Consider the following 17,108-nt stretch of genomic DNA (forward strand, 5'->3'; position numbering starts at 1 on the left):
TTCTGAGTCAGACAAGGCGTTACATTATTGTTCGCCTTTTTAGTTTTATTTTATCCATTTTCGCAAACGTTAAAACTTAAAGACACAACAAAATATATAAAACGGAGATATGATTGAGGGGCATATTTGTCATTTTCTTGTGATCGTTGATTTCGAAGTCGCTATAAGAGTATAAGTAGCAGCCTTGAAAAGTGTTGTTCATCTCTCGAAGTAAAACTTTTCTCTCAGTGATCGGATAAAATTCTCGGCGAAGAAGTGAAGTTTCCGGCGATCAGAGGTGAGTTTTCCGTTAGATCCTTATCCTAGTTGCTACTTGTGTGACTTCGTTGATTAATTTTGATCTGAATATCAAAAATCGGGTTTTAAGATTCTCCAGAGTCCTGATTTTTCTCATGCACATGATCTTCCAAAATTCATAGGGCTTATGCAATTGATTAGATAAGGATCATTTTAGGTCAAAATCTGGTAATCACGTATTGATTTACTTAGTTGTTTGCATTTTTTGATCGTTTTGAAAGGTGATATGGATAAGGAGAAGGATCATGAAGTGGAGTGGCTTGAAGCTCAGAAGATAGAAATAAGCGTTGACTTATTAGCTGCAGCGAAACAACACCTTTTGTTCCTTGAAACTGTTGATAGGAATCGATGGCTCTACGATGGTCCTGCGCTTGAAAAAGCCATCTACAGGTTAATAATATAAGTAGATTCTGTGTTTGCTTTTAGATCAGTGAATATTTCTAAGTGATTGTATGATTTTGGTGATGTTCAGGTACAATGCTTGTTGGCTTCCTTTGCTTGTTAAATACTCTGAGTCATCATCGGTTAGTGAAGGGTCTTTGGTCCCTCCTCTTGATTGTGAATGGATTTGGCATTGTCACAGGCTTAATCCGGTAAGTGAAAAACGGAATTATCGGTAGGAAAAACTTTGACTTTGTTGTTTGATGTTTGAGTGATTTCTTCATTGATGTTTATATCCAGGTGAGGTATAATTCTGACTGTGAGCAATTTTACGGGAGAGTTCTCGACAATTCTGGAGTTCTTTCTTCTGTTGATGGGAACTGCAAATTGAAAACTGAAGATTTGTGGAAAAGATTGTACCCTGATGAACCTTATGAGCTTGACTTGGATAACATAGACTTAGAGGACATCTCTGAGAAATCTTCAGCTCTTGAGAAATGCACCAAATATGATCTTGTTTCAGCTGTTAAGAGGCAGAGCCCATTTTACTACCAGGTTACTTTAAAATGATTGTTCTTCTCATCATCATAACCGGAAAATACGGAATTTTCTTCCTGATTCTGTTTCTGTGTGTTCGTTGCCACAGGTTTCGAGGTCCCATGTAAACAGTGACATTTTTCTACAAGAAGCTGTTGCTAGATATAAGGGGTTTCTCTATCTGATAAAGATGAACAGAGAAAGGTCTTTAAAAAGGTTTTGTGTTCCGACTTACGATGTTGACCTTATCTGGCACACACATCAGCTGCACCCAGTTTCTTACTGTGATGATATGGTGAAGCTCATTGGTAAAGTGTTGGAGCATGATGACACAGATTCTGACCGAGGCAAAGGTAAGAAGCTCGATACCGGTTTTTCTAAGACTACTGCACAATGGGAAGAGACATTCGGTACAAGGTACTGGAAAGCCGGTGCAATGCATAGAGGCAAGACACCTGTACCTGTCACAAATTCTCCTTATGCTTCTGATGTTTTGGTCAAAGACCCAACTGCAAAAGACGATTTCCAGAATTTAATCCAATTCCCAGAGGTGGAAGTTGTTGAGGTAGTTTTTTATCATTTTCTGTGGTTGTCTCTTCCATGTATTGAGTTTATTGCAGTTGTGTGATCCTTTTGTATCCTTCAGGTTCTCTTGGAGATTATCGGGGTTAGAAACTTACCAGATGGACATAAGGGAAAGGTCTCGGTTATGTTCAGTAAAACTCAGCCGGATTCTCTTTTCAATGCTGAACGTAGACTGACCATTTTATCCGAGGTTGGGGAAAAGCAAGTAGCTACTTTCCAGTGTGAACCTACAGGAGAGCTTGTTTTCAAACTTATTTCCTGTTCACCGTCTAAGATACCAGTTTCAAGAGAGCCTAAAAACTTGGGTTTTGCTTCTTTATCACTAAAGGAGTTTCTGTTTCCAGTTATTACTCAACTCTCTGTTGAGAAGTGGTTGGAGTTAACACCCAGTAAAGGTAGTCAAACAGATACGAAACCCATAAGCCTGCGAGTCGCTGTCTCGTTTACTCCACCAGTACGCAGTCCATCAGTCTTACACATGGTTCAATCAAGACCATCGTGCAAAGGCTCTTGCTTCTTTCCAATCATTGGAAAGTCCCGTCTTGCTAAAAGTTCAACACACATTGTTGATGAAACCCAAACAGAGGTGATCACACTTCAAATTAGGTATGACAATCTAAACAACATTCTCTTTCGAAAAATAAACGCATTTATTGATTCTGGTATGATAAAACTCAGACCAGTTATATATATGATTTTACTTTCTTACTTTGTCGTGTTTTAGGAACTCCGCTGATGGAGGAATACTTAAAGATGATCAGAGACAAGTTATGGGTGTGACAGACTCTGGTGAAACTCGCGTGCTTGCGGTTTATACTGGTAGTTTCTGGTCTTTGCTGGACTCGAAATGGTCACTTAAGCAAATAAACGCCTCCACTGCAGATAATCCGCTCTTTGAGATTTTGGGCCCTCGAGTGGTATATTCCACCATTTTATTCCAGTAAAAAGAGATGAATCTTCTTGTTTTGACAATGTAACCCAGTTCAATGATACAATGCTTTTTATTGGTTTGCAGGTGAAAATTTTCTCGGGGAGAAAGCTGGATTATGAACCAAAACACTGCGCAAACCTTAGAAGTGATCTAGATTTCATGACTCTTGTGGAATTTTCCAAGCAACATCCATATGGAAAAACTGTGGGATTGGTTGATATGAGATTTGGTTCCATTGAGGCAAGTCTGAAAGTTTGATTTAACCGGGAATGTTACTTCTTCTATATCTTGCCATGCTCATTTTGACTCTGATATTTGATATGCAGGCGAAAGAGAATTGGTTGCTTTTACCCGGAATCGTATCTGCTTTCATACTCCATACTGTTCTGAAGAAAGGAGGTTCTGAAGGCTTCAATGTCACAACCAAAGATATAAAAGAGGAAAGCAAACAGACTAAACTTGTTGCTGCGACAGAAAATAATGTGAATGCAAACTCTACGAATGTGGAGACCCAAACTGCTATTACAGCCCCTAAAAAAGGCAGCGGTTGCGGCGGTGGCTGTAGTGGTGAATGCGGAAACATGGTGAAAGCAGCTAATGCTAGCGGTTGCGGCAGTAGTTGTAGTGGAGAATGCGGAGACATGGTGAAATCAGCAGCAAATGCTAGCGGCTGCGGTAGTGGTTGTAGCGGTGAATGTGGAAATATGGTGAAAGCAGCTAACGCTAGTGGTGGTGGTTATGGGGCTAGATGCAAAGCAGCTAAAGCTAGCGGTTGCGGGGGTGGTTGCGGTGGTGGCTGCGGCGGTGGTTGCGGAGACATGGTGAAATCAGTAAATGCTAGCGGCTGTGGCGGTGGTTGTAACGGTGAATGCGGAAACATGGTGAAAGCAGCATAATCTGGTAGTTGTGGTGGTGACCTAGTAGAGAATGCGAAAATGTGGTGAACAGTAAGGTGCAAATGGAGGCGGTTGCGGTGAGGACGCCATCATGTGGCTTAATATCAAAACTGTAAATTACAAATAAAGTTGTACTTTGTTGTTTGTTTATGCAATGAATGGTTTGTTTCTGTTAATTGCCAAAGACTGTGAGGATCTGATCCGAATGACAATTTGGCATGAGCTAGAAAGTACCACACATACGATTCTCTTACAAGCTACGACTATCATGAAAACAGAAACAAAGAAGAAACATAAGACTTACGAGATTAGGTCTCAAGGCTGGCTCTACTTACTTGAGAATTCAACAATCATCAAGAAATCGTCCCTATACTTAGATGATTCCATAAACTAAGAAGAATATGTCATCCTAAAAGAACTCATTACCATTCCAAGACTCTGTATCACATGCCAAGATACAATCAGTCCATCTATGAGTGTTGCTATATGACAAAGAAATAATTGATTTTAGTGTGTCTCTTGCTCTTGCTTGTTTTTCTTTATTTTTTGTCCAAACAAATTTATTGATGTAAATGTTTGGATTTAAATTGGTAACAACTAACAACACCTTTGTTTTGGATTTTAATTGGTAATTTATTTTTTGTCACCGGTAATTTTTTTTAAATTCGGGATTTTAAACCTACAGATTCCTTTGAGTAAAGTGCTTTATATGAGAGCTGTAGTTACTCGACACGTGTCTTAATACATAGGATACCACACGTGATCTACGTATGATCGCATGTACACGATCTTTGACTTATCTTTCCTTTTATCCAATAAACACATGCTCTCTAGAGAGTGACGTTGTACATGTATACACTTGTCAGTTTTATTATCCGTCTTGCTTAAGCAGATTACTTAATCCTACGGCTATGGATAATTAGTTGTTAATTTGTTATTAGTTTAATTAAACTTTTAGTTAAAAAACGAATACAACAAAGGTGTGACCGGCATAAGCGGAAGCAGTGGGTCCAATTGTCGTCGCACTGCCCCGCAAAATCTGTTGCTCAAAGCAAAGGTTTTCTCTATTTGTTTATTTAGTTAAGTTTTTTTCTTTCTTTTTACTAAATATTACTCATTACGGATTTATAAGTTTATAATAATCTCTTCACGAGTGTAATGATTTTGTTAGTGATCACTGATCATCGGTCATCTTTTGTAATCATCTTGAATTATTATGATGCTGATTCATTTTGATTTTGCTATGTTCTTTTTTCAAGGTTCGTATATTTTGGCTTTTCAGTTAAAGATTTTCTTAAAAAAAGTTTTGTTAAATACACTTAAATAAAGATTTACAATTAGCACTTAATTTCAATAGAAATTTGAAAGTACCATATTTCAATGCAAATTATACAAACTTACTCTTTTTAGTTATTAATAAGAATATAAGATTACATAATCTCAACCAGAGATACAATCACATTTTATAAAGTTTATTCGTTGATTTATTATGACTTCTAATGTTTTTTCGCAGCTATTCTTATTTACGAACAGAAAAATCCCTTACCAACTTACTATAATACTTAAATGGCAAAATCGTAGTCCTTAAATTTAGCTATAACGGGATGAAAAAGTCATGCGTAGCTTAGCTTTTTGTTGGCCACGTCTTTCTTTAAAGCATAATGTGTAAAAGATATGATTGTGAAAGTTCACACTATATTGTGCAATGTGTAAGATCATTATATACTAATTAATTTACAGCAAATGAAAGAAAAATGCATGGAATCTTCTTACTCTTTTACCTGCGATCATTTATGTGCATAGATCATTTGGGTTTTGGTATGTTTTATAATCTAAATATCTGATAACCATCGATAACATACAAGCATCGGCAATTCAACATCCATAAGTTTCTTGATTGTCGTCATGCCGTCCAGATTGATTTTAGTAGACGATCATTTCTTACGTTGACTCTCTGCTAACTTACCTACTTGATAAAAACTACACAACATATACATCATAAGTAAATTTAGAGAGGATCTAGCATCTCTTTTATTTAGAAAGCAATGAAACTCTAGCATATATAAACCAAACTCATGATGGTATGTATAGTGGTTAAATAATTTATCATGGCTGTGGAGAACTAAAGTTCAAATTTCAATTATGACGTGAATGTTTTAAACCATGAAAATAGGGTAAATTTAATATCTATAATGTTTAACCATAATGTTTTAATCCAACATTATAAACCAAACCATACCATAATGTTTTAAACCAACATTATAATCCAACATTATATGTTTTAAACCAAACCATAATGTTTTAATCCAACATTATAAATGTTGTGAAAATTAGCTTAGGATTTGGTCAGGAATCTCCAAGAATCAAAAAATAATTGTATAAATTTGATTGGTAATATTTCGTAATTGCATAATGACTCTATTTGTATAATAAAATTTTGCAGAATGAAAAGTTGTAAAATAAAAATTTGTGTCGATTAGATACATTTGCAAAAATGCGGAATAAGATTTTATATCATAAACAAGTATATATCTACATATTTGTATAATGAATTGTTACTAGTGTTTTTAGGTGAAAACACAAATTTTCTATTTTGTTAAATGTTATGCAAATATTTTTGACTGATAATTTTTTTGTATAATTACGTTAGAAAATGTCATTCCGCTATTATTATGCATATTACCAATAAAATCAACTGTGTAACAACTAGGGGTGTCAAAATGGGTCAAAATTCATGGGTCAACTCAACTCAACTCAACCCATGAACCCTAATGGGTTGAAATTTTTGACTCAAATGAGTTGATGGGTCAAATGAGTTGATGAGTCAATTGGTTTGATGAGTAAAATGAGTTGGGTTGTAATGGGTTAATGGTTTTAGTGGTTTACCCAATTAACCCATCAAATTTTGTAAAATTGAATTAAACCAACTAAAATTTCTAAACCAATATTTAACCAACACATCTAAACCAATTTAATAAAATCATCCCCAAATTTACAAAATCAATCGTTTCTCGACCTCCACTTCGACCTATACTCTCCACCGGTCTCATCCACATCGGAGACTGACAAGACGACGAAGACTGCTTCAATTGAAGACGACGATGATGATGTGCTTGTAGTGGGTCAAAAGGGTGAGGTATGTTTCCACTGGACCCTTCTCATTTCTAACTACTTTTTCGTTTTCTTCATTCGAATTGGCGTGAAAGTTCAGATTCTGTATGCGTTAGTGTTGTTTAGCTCTTAATCATGTTCAGGATCTAACTTAAGTGATGGTAGAAGCGTATTCAATGTTGCTCTAGAGTTCTGAAGCTTGTTTATATGGTTAATTTTCACTTTATTTGAATGGCTCTACCTTTAATAGACTAGTCTTCTTCTAGTTTGTGGTACTTGAGCGATGAAGTTTGAGTTCTGGGATTAGTTACTTCTGATAGTTTTGATGTGATTGCCAAATTGTTATGTGTTTGTTTCGGTAAAGGGTTTAAGCTGAAAGAAGATATATGCTTGCCGTATTGTCATATCCTTCTCTTTGTTTTGATGTGAGCTAACAAAAATCGTATTTAGTCATATGCTTGTCGTATTGTCCAAAACAGTCTTCTTTTCTCTTTGTTTTATTGATTCTTTGACTGTGTCTATGTGATTAATTCTTGTATTTGGCTAATAACAGGTTTTATTAAGCAATCTCTAACTTGGCCTTATTTCTATGTATAGTTATTTGCAGCTGATCTTTTACAAAAAATGGACAATGAAGACGAATGTACTTATGGTGGTGAAGGTGGGCAAACATCAGCAGATACATCACAATCTAAAAGTTTAGTAAGTGCTTCTCGTTTTAAAAGAAGTAGAACATCAGATATGTGGGATTACTTTACACTAGAAGATGAGAATAACCTCGTGATTTTCCCGCCAAAAAAACGTAACCTCGTGATTTTCCCGCCAAAAAAACATGACCCCGTGATTTTCCCGTCACAAAACGTAACCTCGTAATTTTACCGTCTAAAAATGTAAACTCGTAAAAATTTCTGAATCAATAAATATCTCAAATTTAATAATAATGAATTAATGATGATGATAATTATTTATTATTGTTTTATAATAATAATTAATTAAATTATTATTTAAATGGTTAACCCATTTAACAACTCAACCCATCAAATGAAATGAGTTATGGGTTAGACCCAACTCATTTAACAAAATGAGTTGGGTCAACCCATAACTCATTTAATCATAAACTCATTTGATTATGAGTTGGGTTGGGTTGGGTTACCCATTTTGACACCCCTAGTAACAACAGAATGAATTTTGTTTATAGAGACAAAAAAACATGAAGTAATGAACATTAAAAAAAATCTTAGTAATATAATGGGTTCTCTAATATAATCTAACCTTCGAGTGAGAAAAAAATGAACATAAAAAAAAGAAACAAGAACAATAAAAAGAGTGGGAGACAAGAGGGTGATAAATGGTATAGCTACGGGACGGTGACGTATGATGTGAAAGAAAGGAAGAGCGCGGGTGATGATGGAATTAGGTGACAGGCATGTGAACAACAGTGAAGCTGCAAAGCCTGATTTGGTTGTTTCCCTTCTCTTTAAGCGTGCTTCCAACGTGTCTCTTTGATCATGACCTTCTTCTTCAAATATACAACTCTTCACTTCTATTTTCATTTGCTCTCATTTTCACATTGATTGTGTTCTTAGAATTTTGTTCCTCGTGCAATCTCCTCACTAGTTTAACTAAATAATTATACATTGATTTTTGTTGTGAGTCTACTTAAATTATGGTATCTATTATTGTACATTTCATAACTATACCACACCAAAAGTAGAGCATATTAAGCAGCCGGCAAAACAAAGTTCAATTGCTGCTTTCTTGTCTCTCTCGTATCATCACTCTCCTTTGCTAATTGCTCTCAGCCCATAATTATAAACGAGTAGAAGAATATTTAACACTCTTTTTCGTAAATTTTCATTTTTTACCACTTGTTAAATGCTCTGTCTTACTTTTTTTTTATCCATTGTAATTTTCATTGGCGGTATGCATATTTTTAGACAGACAAAATTTAAACCGATACGTGGTCCCATAACTATTGAAACTCTGATTATAATGGAAAACATATTAAATTTATAGGTATTTTAGACCACTCAGCCTCTTAAATATTGGATGGTCCCATTTCTATCTAAATCATTTTAACAACAACAAAAGAAAATATACCATAAAACAATCTGATTTGATTTTACTTATTGCTAAAACCATATAATAATTTTAATAAAATATAATAAACACACGCATGTTATTTGTGGACCTACAAAATAAAATAAAAAGAATAACAGAGACAAAAAAAAGTCATTTCAAATATATAAATCAAATTAAAATTAATAATATTTTCATGTTTTTTTAAGCTTCCTTACAAAACAGAAACCTGAAACCATGTTACCTATAACAACGACATGTATTTATTATTATTTCTCCATTAGATCTAACGACTCAGAATCACTCTCACTTACTCATTCTCAACCGTCAGATCTAACTACAGTACTCCACACCACATACGAACAAACCTAATCTATCCTTAATACCCTTACTTTTGTAGTTTATTACTAAATTTACCACTCCTTCCATGTTTTTGTTTCTCTCTTCTTCTTGATTGTTGCGCTTTTGTTAGCTTTCTCTGGTTCATTTTCCATGGACGGACCTTGACCTCTCTGCTTCCCTTCGTGCATTTTCTCTCTCTCACTATCCTCTCTCTTTCTAGTGTTTGTTTGATCCTCTGCGTACTCTGTTCTTCTTCTCTCTTCAGGTACTAGTTTCAATTTCTCTAAAAGGAACTATTGAAACCTCCTTCTCTAGTTTCAATTTTCAATCTGGGTTTGTTTGTTTGGTTCTTGTAGCTTCTTTGGATTCATTATCATTTGGGTTTAGTTTATTTTTCTCGTAAGTAAGTGATTTAGTTGTGATTCTGAATTTTAGGGAAATGCTGAAGAAGTTAGAGTAAGAAATTTTTGGTTTTTGAATGGAAAGTGATTGATTTTGGGGAAGATGAGTTCTGGGAACGATAAGGTTGAATTCTGGCTATGAAACCTAGGTTAAAGTTTCTAACTTTATCTTACTTGTTAAGCAAATCTAACCCAATTCTCATCTGAAACCCTAATTTTTCTGGGTTCTTCTTAAAATTGAGAATTTTGTTCATGCATCTATAGAAAGTGAAGATTTTTATGTAATTAGATTGATTTTGGGTTGTTCTTCTTGTTGTTGTGATGCTAAGCAGATAAAACAAGTCCTGCATATTGAAGATCTGATGTCTTATCGATTGCTAAGTGTGGATAAGGATGAACTGGTTACGTCACCTTGTTTGAAAGAACGTAACTACTTGGGTCTCTCTGATTGTTCCTCTGTTGATAGCTCAACTATTCCCAATGTTGTTGGGAAGAGCAATCTCAATTTCAAAGCTACTGAACTGAGGCTAGGTCTTCCTGAGTCTCAATCTCCTGAGAGAGAGACTGATTTCGGTTTGCTGAGTCCGAGAACACCCGATGAGAAGCTTCTCTTCCCGTTGCTACCTTCTAAAGACAATGGTTCTGCTACTACAGGGCATAAGAATGTTGTTTCTGGTAACAAGAGAGGATTTGCTGACACTTGGGATGAGTTTTCGGGTGTGAAAGGATCTGTTAGACCTGGAGGAGGAATCAACATGATGTTGTCGCCGAAAGTTAAGGATGTCTCGAAGAGTATTCAAGAAGAAAGATCTCATGCTAAGGGTGGCTTGAACAATGCACCAGCTGCCAAGTGTGTATTATATGATGATTTGTTTATGAGTTTGTTTATGAGTTTGTTTATGAGTCAAGAACGAATCTTGTGGTAATCTGTGTCTATTGTTTTGCAGGGCACAGGTTGTTGGTTGGCCTCCAATCAGATCATACCGGAAGAATACAATGGCTTCTTCTACTTCGAAGAACACTGATGAGGTTGATGGGAAACCTGGTCTTGGTGTTCTGTTTGTGAAGGTGAGCATGGATGGTGCTCCGTATCTGAGAAAGGTCGACTTGAGAACTTACACTTCCTATCAACAGTTGTCTTCTGCACTTGAGAAAATGTTCAGCTGCTTCACCCTTGGTGAGAATTTACTATGTATTTAAGCTAATCATTGATTCTACTGTAAAACAGAATGAACCAAAGAACAGTGATTTCGATTCTTGTTTGTGATCTCAGGTCAATGTGGTCTTCATGGTGCTCAAGGGAGGGAAAGAATGAGCGAGATTAAACTGAAGGATCTTCTTCATGGATCAGAATTTGTGCTTACTTATGAAGATAAAGACGGTGATTGGATGCTTGTTGGCGATGTTCCATGGGAGTAAGCTTCTTTTGGAACTCTCAGCTTTAATAACTGTGGTTTTGTTTCCGTTCAAAAGTTGAATCCTTGTTAAAACCTATTTGCAGGATATTTACTGAAACATGCCAGAAACTGAAGATCATGAAGGGTTCTGATTCTATTGGCTTAGGTAAGTTTTCCAACATCTTTCCCCCTAATCTGAATACAAACTCAATGGCTCATTTCATTGTTGATTTATTCTGTGGCAGCTCCAGGTGCAGTGGAGAAATCGAAGAACAAAGAGCGGGTTTGAAACGAAGATGCTCAAGACAAAAAAAAAACACTATGCACAGTTCCAATGTTTAAGTTTTATTTACTGATGTGTTTGAAAACTCTTTAGTCTTTTTACTAATTTGTGTTGTAAGACTTTGGATTCTCTTATTTGTGTGTGCTTGTTCAAAACAAATACATTCTTATGTGTGTGTTTCTACTTTGACCTTCAAGATATTTCGTCTCTACGCAAAATCTTGATTTGTTTATTGTTAGCACTTAGTACCAAAGTCTATAAGTGATAATTACGATAAAGAACCTTTAACCACACAAAGTGGAATCTCAAATGATGGTTATTATCTTTAAAACATGAAAGTGTGTAAATCTGGATAAGCTTTAGACTAATCGCAATAGTGTCTTCTACAATATTCTTACAGATTAAATACTAGAAGAACAAAAAAAAAATGTAACTACATATATATATTTTTTTTGTTTTCGATTTTTTTGTAACATACATATAATAACGTATAAAGAAGACTGGTGAGTAGGAAGAGTAGATAAATAAACCTCACCTTACCGAAATAGAGGGCATATCAAATACATGTGGAGCAAGAGTGGATGAGATAGAGAGAAAGGAGAACATTTATGTAGTGAGCAAAATAGAGTTTGACAAATTTATAGTCTCATACTTCTAATAGAGGTAGATGCTAACATAGCTACCCAAACGAAGGAAAGATAATAAAAGAATGTGACGCATAAAAATTTGAATTTTAGCAAACTTCTTTTGAGAATTGTGAGCTCTGTTAACTCGTATTTGTAAATTTTTTTTTTACTAACATCTAATTTTATTTATCTTTGAGCTCCAAATTTATCCACACTATTTTATTTTATAGTAAAGTTTCATAAACTAAAACCAAGATTTATTTTTGTATTTGCAATTTATGTGTTTTATTTTTCTGATATATAAAATACAATACATGTATTGCTACAAAATATATATAGTTCTCACTTTATATGAAGTTAATTTTTTTTCTTAAATGTTAGTATTCATATTCTAATTCCCTCTTCCCTACATCTAAAAGAGTATTAATTTTCTTTAGATATTCGACATCAGCTGTCAAATTAGTCTTATCAAATGGGACTCAGTGATTTGCACAAATGTAGCACTTCTAAATGAGTTTGTGGTTAGTGCACTTCATCGTTGACTTTATTTTCAAATTTGATTGTTTTGCTATTCGTAAGAACAATTATATCAGTCACAGTCATATGTCTTGTTAATGCTTTTCTTTCATATGAACCACTAATTCTTTTTTTCATTGATCAAATTAATTTTAGAGAAGCTTATGATATTTGACTTTGGTAATAATACCAATACTCAAAGAGAGTAGCGAGGCCTAAACGTTAACATATTATTTATTCATTTTTATTTTATTTTTCATAATTTTATATCAAAACATTGGTTATAAAATATATAAAGTTATAAATGTCATCTATTTGAATTTATTATATATATTCACACTTGGTTTATATGAAAACTAGAATAGTTCAGTCCTAAAAACATTTTAACAAAAAAAAACTAAATTTTTTGAAAATAGTTAATTCATAATTTACAATTTTAGTAATCAAGTATTTTTTATTTTATTTTTGATTAATGTTTTTGACTTACTGAAAATTATGTTTTGTATAAAACAAATCAGACACTTAAGCGGCTAATTTTACTTAAAATTGGGCATTCGAAGGTTCATGAACTCCTAAGCGGGTGTCTAGTCGCCGCCTAAACCGATTTATTGAACATTGAATGCTACAATGAAACTCAAAAAATCATTTTTACATAAACTAGACTTATATTTTTGTAGCTTTTATTAGTAGTGTTGTTGTGGATCACCATCCAAACTAAAACCGGTACAATACAAGTAATAAACAGGAAATATATATACTTGATTTCATATTTTCATACTAACACAAAGACATGTTACTCAAATTCCACTGTAGAAAAACTTATTATCTTCTTACTCAAATTCTACTGCTTTGTTCTCCGCCGTTGCACATTTATCTCTACATGAGTGGACAACGTTGGATTTGTATGGTTGAGTTATTAGGTTTATTGGAGGCTACTTTCATAGAGAAATGAGAACACCGATCTTCTCAATCAGTACTATTGTGAATCAAGAATGCTAGATAACGATTTCATATTAGAAAGTTTAAAGGGTATAAAATACTTTATGGTAACTAATAGAACAATGATAGAGAAGTTTGAGGTACCGATAGATGGTTATGCACTTAAATTTAACAAAATATATATAATTTGGTATTAAAATTATGTTTTTGAAAGTTTTGGTTTATAAAAAAATTTCGTTTGTGATATGTAGCTATATAAATATTGTATATATAAATTAATCGGGTGGACTTTCCAAATATCACGTAATTAACTGAAATTTTATTTTACTATCCTGATAAATAATCCATACTTTTTTTTCCGTCAAAATAATACATAGTTATGACTTATTATATTAAATAAATAATTAATGGACCACAACATAGAAATCTAATCGCCTTAACTAATATATAATCATGGATCGGTCCACAGACAGATCATATGGCTGTGTCTCCCAAAACCTTTCTTCTACTTAAGCTATGTGTTTCAGTCAAATTATTCTTATTATATACACTCCAACAAACCACTATCTTCTAATTTCTAATCCTCCTTTACTCATTGTACTCATTCTTTTAAGCATACCCATTAAAAAGAAAACATATTTTTTCTTCTAGTTTGTTCATTTCCTCCAATTAATATTCATATGTTTAAGATTGATATATACAATTTTGTTTGAAGACAGAAGAATAAGATATTAGATACGAAATGATTAACTATATTATCTAAATATTTGGTTTGACTATAGTCTATGTCTTTTTGTCTACAATTCACATATACATGTTTTTATTCGTATTTAAATTTGTTGCTCACTATCACTACAAACTAATAATTATGATTTTTATTTATTTATTAAAATTTAGGGATTTAAAATATTCTAAATTGTGTGAATAATGCATTGATTCTGCAAATGGTGGAATACGATGACTAACTAAGTTATTAGACATCCGATAACTCCATCTCATACTACATGTATATTAAGTTTTTAACAAATATAAGAGAAGGAAGTTATTAACAAATATAATTTTTGTAGGGGTACATATTTGGTGTGGCTAAAATTCATTTAAAAAAAAAATAGAATCCAGCTAATTTATATCCATAACTTTTTATTAAACAATTTTCAAATCTCATTGAAAGGTCAACAGATAGATGACTTCATTGGCAAGTCGTTCGAAATTGTAACTTCATCATGTACATAACTCTATATCAAATCCTTTCACTAACTCATGCTAAAAAATGAGATTGAATAACACATTTGATCATCTCTTCAGGTTACTGAATACATCTTAAAAATATTCTGCAACATTTGCTATGATTTCCTTACATAAAATAAAATAAAAACATTTGCTATGACTATTTAATAAGTAATAGAGTATTAGGAGAAATATTCCCAACACTATTTTTGGTTATTATCAAAACAGAATAACTTTGGGTGGGTCTTTATATACCTTAATGACGAACCAGCTGATCATAAAACGAAGCCTTATTGAATGAGGTTCCTGGCCATTGGTAAAGAAGTTCAAAATTTTGGATTAGTATTGGTGGCGCCATTATATAAAAGTAAAACCGGGAAAATATTGGATTATTTGGTTCATCTGCTAAGCACGAATTGATAATCTCCTAAGGAGGAATTGAGAAGTTTGTTTCAAAATGTTAATAGAGCTTCCTAAATATCTTAGACTACGCACTAGCATAATGCTAAGCCTGCCATAAGGCAAATGATCAACCTTCAGAGTTCAGAGATATATTATGAATCTCATCATCGATATTCAATAGACAGACAGAGTTTTCATATTTTACTTGAGTAATTGCATTTTAACTGTTGCACCTAAGTATGATTATTCACACAAAATTTAAAGCGTCGAGCACAACAATGCAATAATTTACTACCTCCACAAATACTTTGCTTGCATGAAATATGACAATAAAACGTTTGGTATTTTTAAAACGCAAGAAACCATACTAGCATAATAGTAGTCAAAGTGTGATTAGTCTATGAAAGTAGCTTAAGACTACACCAATAATATGTGTCTGGTCCTATAACATACTACAAAATAGCCAAACACGTAGGTATGCATGCAAATGTACGTTAAAAGCTGTAACAAAAACAGACAAACAAACAAAAAAAAAAGTTTGGCGAAAAAAGGTGATAGGTATCAATAACTAGTTGAGATGGGATAGAGATAAATTTTAAAAAATGGACCGACCTATTACAAACAATTTAATAAAAGTAACACAAGAGTACAGAGACTAAAACAGTAGCTATGGTTTTCTTTTGGCGTCTCTGTAATAAATTGGTTTCTGGGGATCTTCGTCCTATCTCCCATGCCATTCACTATCAATACATTTATTGATGCCTTCATTATCATCTTTCTTTTGTTTTTTTGCCGATCACTTTATTTTTTTAACTCGTACCATATTCTATAGCATTGATCCTCTTGTAGTCGTAGGTCGACTTTTGTTTTTATTTGATAGTAACACTTATGTCCTTGGTGATATGTATTTTTCAGAAATGCTTTTTCGATTTATTTAAATGTGTACCCTTTTGTCGACCAAAAAAACAAATGTGTACCCTATCTTTAGTGTTTACTTTGTAGTTTGTACAAAAATACGTTTTTATGTTCGAGCAAGTTTACTTTTGACAAAGAAATGTTATTATAATAATAATAATAATATATTGAAATATCAAAATTTTGTGTGTAAATTTATTTAATTATTTGAAAATTTCAAAAATTTCCAAAACAATACGAGTAGCTTTGCTTAAATATATCTAAAAATACACAAAATAACTAAAATATCCAAAAAAATCCTAATATTTTCTATATATAAGTATAAATATAACTAATATATACTTATATTTGAGATATGTTCGAATTTTTTGGATTTTAAAGTTTAGAACCGTTCGGGTATTTTAAAAGTTTGGTTTCGAGTTTGGATCGGATTTTTCGGATCGGGTTTTTTGGATCGGGTTCGGGTATTATGCACTGGCCTAGATAAAAGAAAGAAACCATTCATCACCTATAACATTTTTACTGCATCCACCGTTATTATCAGTATACGAACATTACCTCAGTTTCAGCATTATAGCTTAGCAATAAATAGCTGAAGAAATGTAGTTGGTATTATTGTTATAGCTTAGCTAGTGGTGGCAACATGTTTATTTTCTATTCACCAGGTGATGATGGCTTATCGGATCAAGTCTTGATTCGAACATTAAATGTTTTACATGGATCGATATATAAACAAGTTAAAATTGGCTCACATCCATAGATCGATCCCATAATCTATGCGTTTATACATTCACTGCACTGTATTAATTTAACCCAATCATATTTGCTCATCTACTACATTAAATTCTGTCAAAGTTTCAATAGTGTGTTACACAATAACGGTCAAACAACAAATGATTCTCCAATAACAACTATTTAGACAGTCAAAAATTTTAGCGTGAGACTAGACGGATCGATAGGGCATAATAGCATATATGTATAGCCCATACATTAATAACTAGACATTATTACAAAAATTTCGGTGCTAAACAAGTTTTTTTTTAATGGACCCTTTTATTAGATTACTTTAAATAAACCGATGTTAAAAATCTTGTTTACAAAAGTAATAAAATGCGGTTGGATATGAACATTTCGTGCTAAATAATCTGTTTTAACATTTTAACTTCAAAAAAATAAAAATAAATATAAAAATCAAACACATCCTTGTCTTCATGAATCGCCTCTAAATACGTAGCAAAGATTG

The 17,108-nt window shown here is 33.2% G+C and overlaps 2 protein-coding genes and 1 non-coding gene across 9 annotated transcripts; 2 read left to right on the top strand and 1 right to left on the bottom strand.

Annotated features, from left to right (window-relative positions):
• Positions 1 to 128: 128 nt before the first annotated feature.
• Positions 129 to 4,070, top strand: AT2G22660 (DNA-binding protein, putative (duplicated DUF1399)). Of its 3 annotated transcripts, NM_001335808.1 has the most exons (10): positions 129 to 277; positions 519 to 687; positions 770 to 890; positions 979 to 1,233; positions 1,325 to 1,780; positions 1,862 to 2,406; positions 2,525 to 2,717; positions 2,816 to 2,971; positions 3,058 to 3,312; positions 3,610 to 3,966. In NM_001335808.1, exons 2-10 carry the CDS (start codon positions 524 to 526, stop codon positions 3,625 to 3,627), a joined length of 2,163 nt encoding a protein of 720 aa, NP_001325252.1. In that variant the 5' UTR covers positions 129 to 277; positions 519 to 523; the 3' UTR covers positions 3,628 to 3,966. The 3 variants fall into 3 exon arrangements, with proteins under 3 accessions (NP_001325252.1, NP_001031396.1, NP_179851.2); NM_001036319.2 differs by having other exon boundaries at positions 3,058 to 4,070; NM_127831.3 differs by having other exon boundaries at positions 195 to 277; positions 2,525 to 2,971; positions 3,058 to 3,913.
• Positions 4,071 to 7,743: 3,673 nt separating this feature from the next.
• On the bottom strand, positions 7,744 to 7,900 carry MIR405a. Its single transcript, NR_140647.1, has one exon. It is a non-coding gene; the product is annotated as a microRNA ath-MIR405a precursor (primary transcript).
• A 1,232-nt stretch (positions 7,901 to 9,132) lies between these two features.
• IAA8 (indoleacetic acid-induced protein 8) lies at positions 9,133 to 11,548 on the top strand. 5 transcript variants are annotated; one of them, NM_001202650.1, is made up of 7 exons: positions 9,167 to 9,424; positions 9,595 to 9,684; positions 9,893 to 10,410; positions 10,508 to 10,737; positions 10,834 to 10,975; positions 11,062 to 11,123; positions 11,203 to 11,532. In NM_001202650.1, the coding sequence occupies exons 2-7, from the start codon at positions 9,664 to 9,666 to the stop codon at positions 11,244 to 11,246; spliced, it is 1,017 nt and encodes a 338-aa protein (NP_001189579.1). In that variant the 5' UTR covers positions 9,167 to 9,424; positions 9,595 to 9,663; the 3' UTR covers positions 11,247 to 11,532. The 5 variants fall into 5 exon arrangements, with proteins under 5 accessions (NP_179852.1, NP_001189579.1, NP_001318267.1 ...); NM_127832.3 differs by lacking the exon at positions 9,595 to 9,684 and having other exon boundaries at positions 9,133 to 9,424; positions 11,203 to 11,548; NM_001335809.1 differs by having other exon boundaries at positions 9,227 to 9,709; positions 11,209 to 11,454.
• The last annotated feature ends 5,560 nt before the right edge of the window (positions 11,549 to 17,108 follow it).

Source organism: Arabidopsis thaliana, chromosome 2 (genome assembly GCF_000001735.4).
Source record: "Arabidopsis thaliana chromosome 2, partial sequence".
NCBI lineage: Eukaryota > Viridiplantae > Streptophyta > Magnoliopsida > Brassicales > Brassicaceae > Arabidopsis > Arabidopsis thaliana.

What these genes read in the sequence shown, in the direction of transcription:
- AT2G22660 (NM_001036319.2), top strand. Translation starts at nt 524, where the DNA reads ATGGATAAGGAGAAGGATCATGAAGTGGAGTGGCTTGAAGCTCAGAAG. An exon ending in CTTGAAAAAGCCATCTACAG is followed by an intron (nt 688 to 769) that starts GTTAATAATATA and finishes GGTGATGTTCAG; the next exon opens with GTACAATGCTTGTTGGCTTC. An exon ending in AGAGCCCATTTTACTACCAG is followed by an intron (nt 1,234 to 1,324) that starts GTTACTTTAAAA and finishes TCGTTGCCACAG; the next exon opens with GTTTCGAGGTCCCATGTAAA.
- IAA8 (NM_001202650.1), top strand. Translation starts at nt 9,664, where the DNA reads ATGAGTTCTGGGAACGATAAG. An exon ending in AACAATGCACCAGCTGCCAA is followed by an intron (nt 10,411 to 10,507) that starts GTGTGTATTATA and finishes ATTGTTTTGCAG; the next exon opens with GGCACAGGTTGTTGGTTGGC. An exon ending in TTCTGATTCTATTGGCTTAG is followed by an intron (nt 11,124 to 11,202) that starts GTAAGTTTTCCA and finishes ATTCTGTGGCAG; the next exon opens with CTCCAGGTGCAGTGGAGAAA.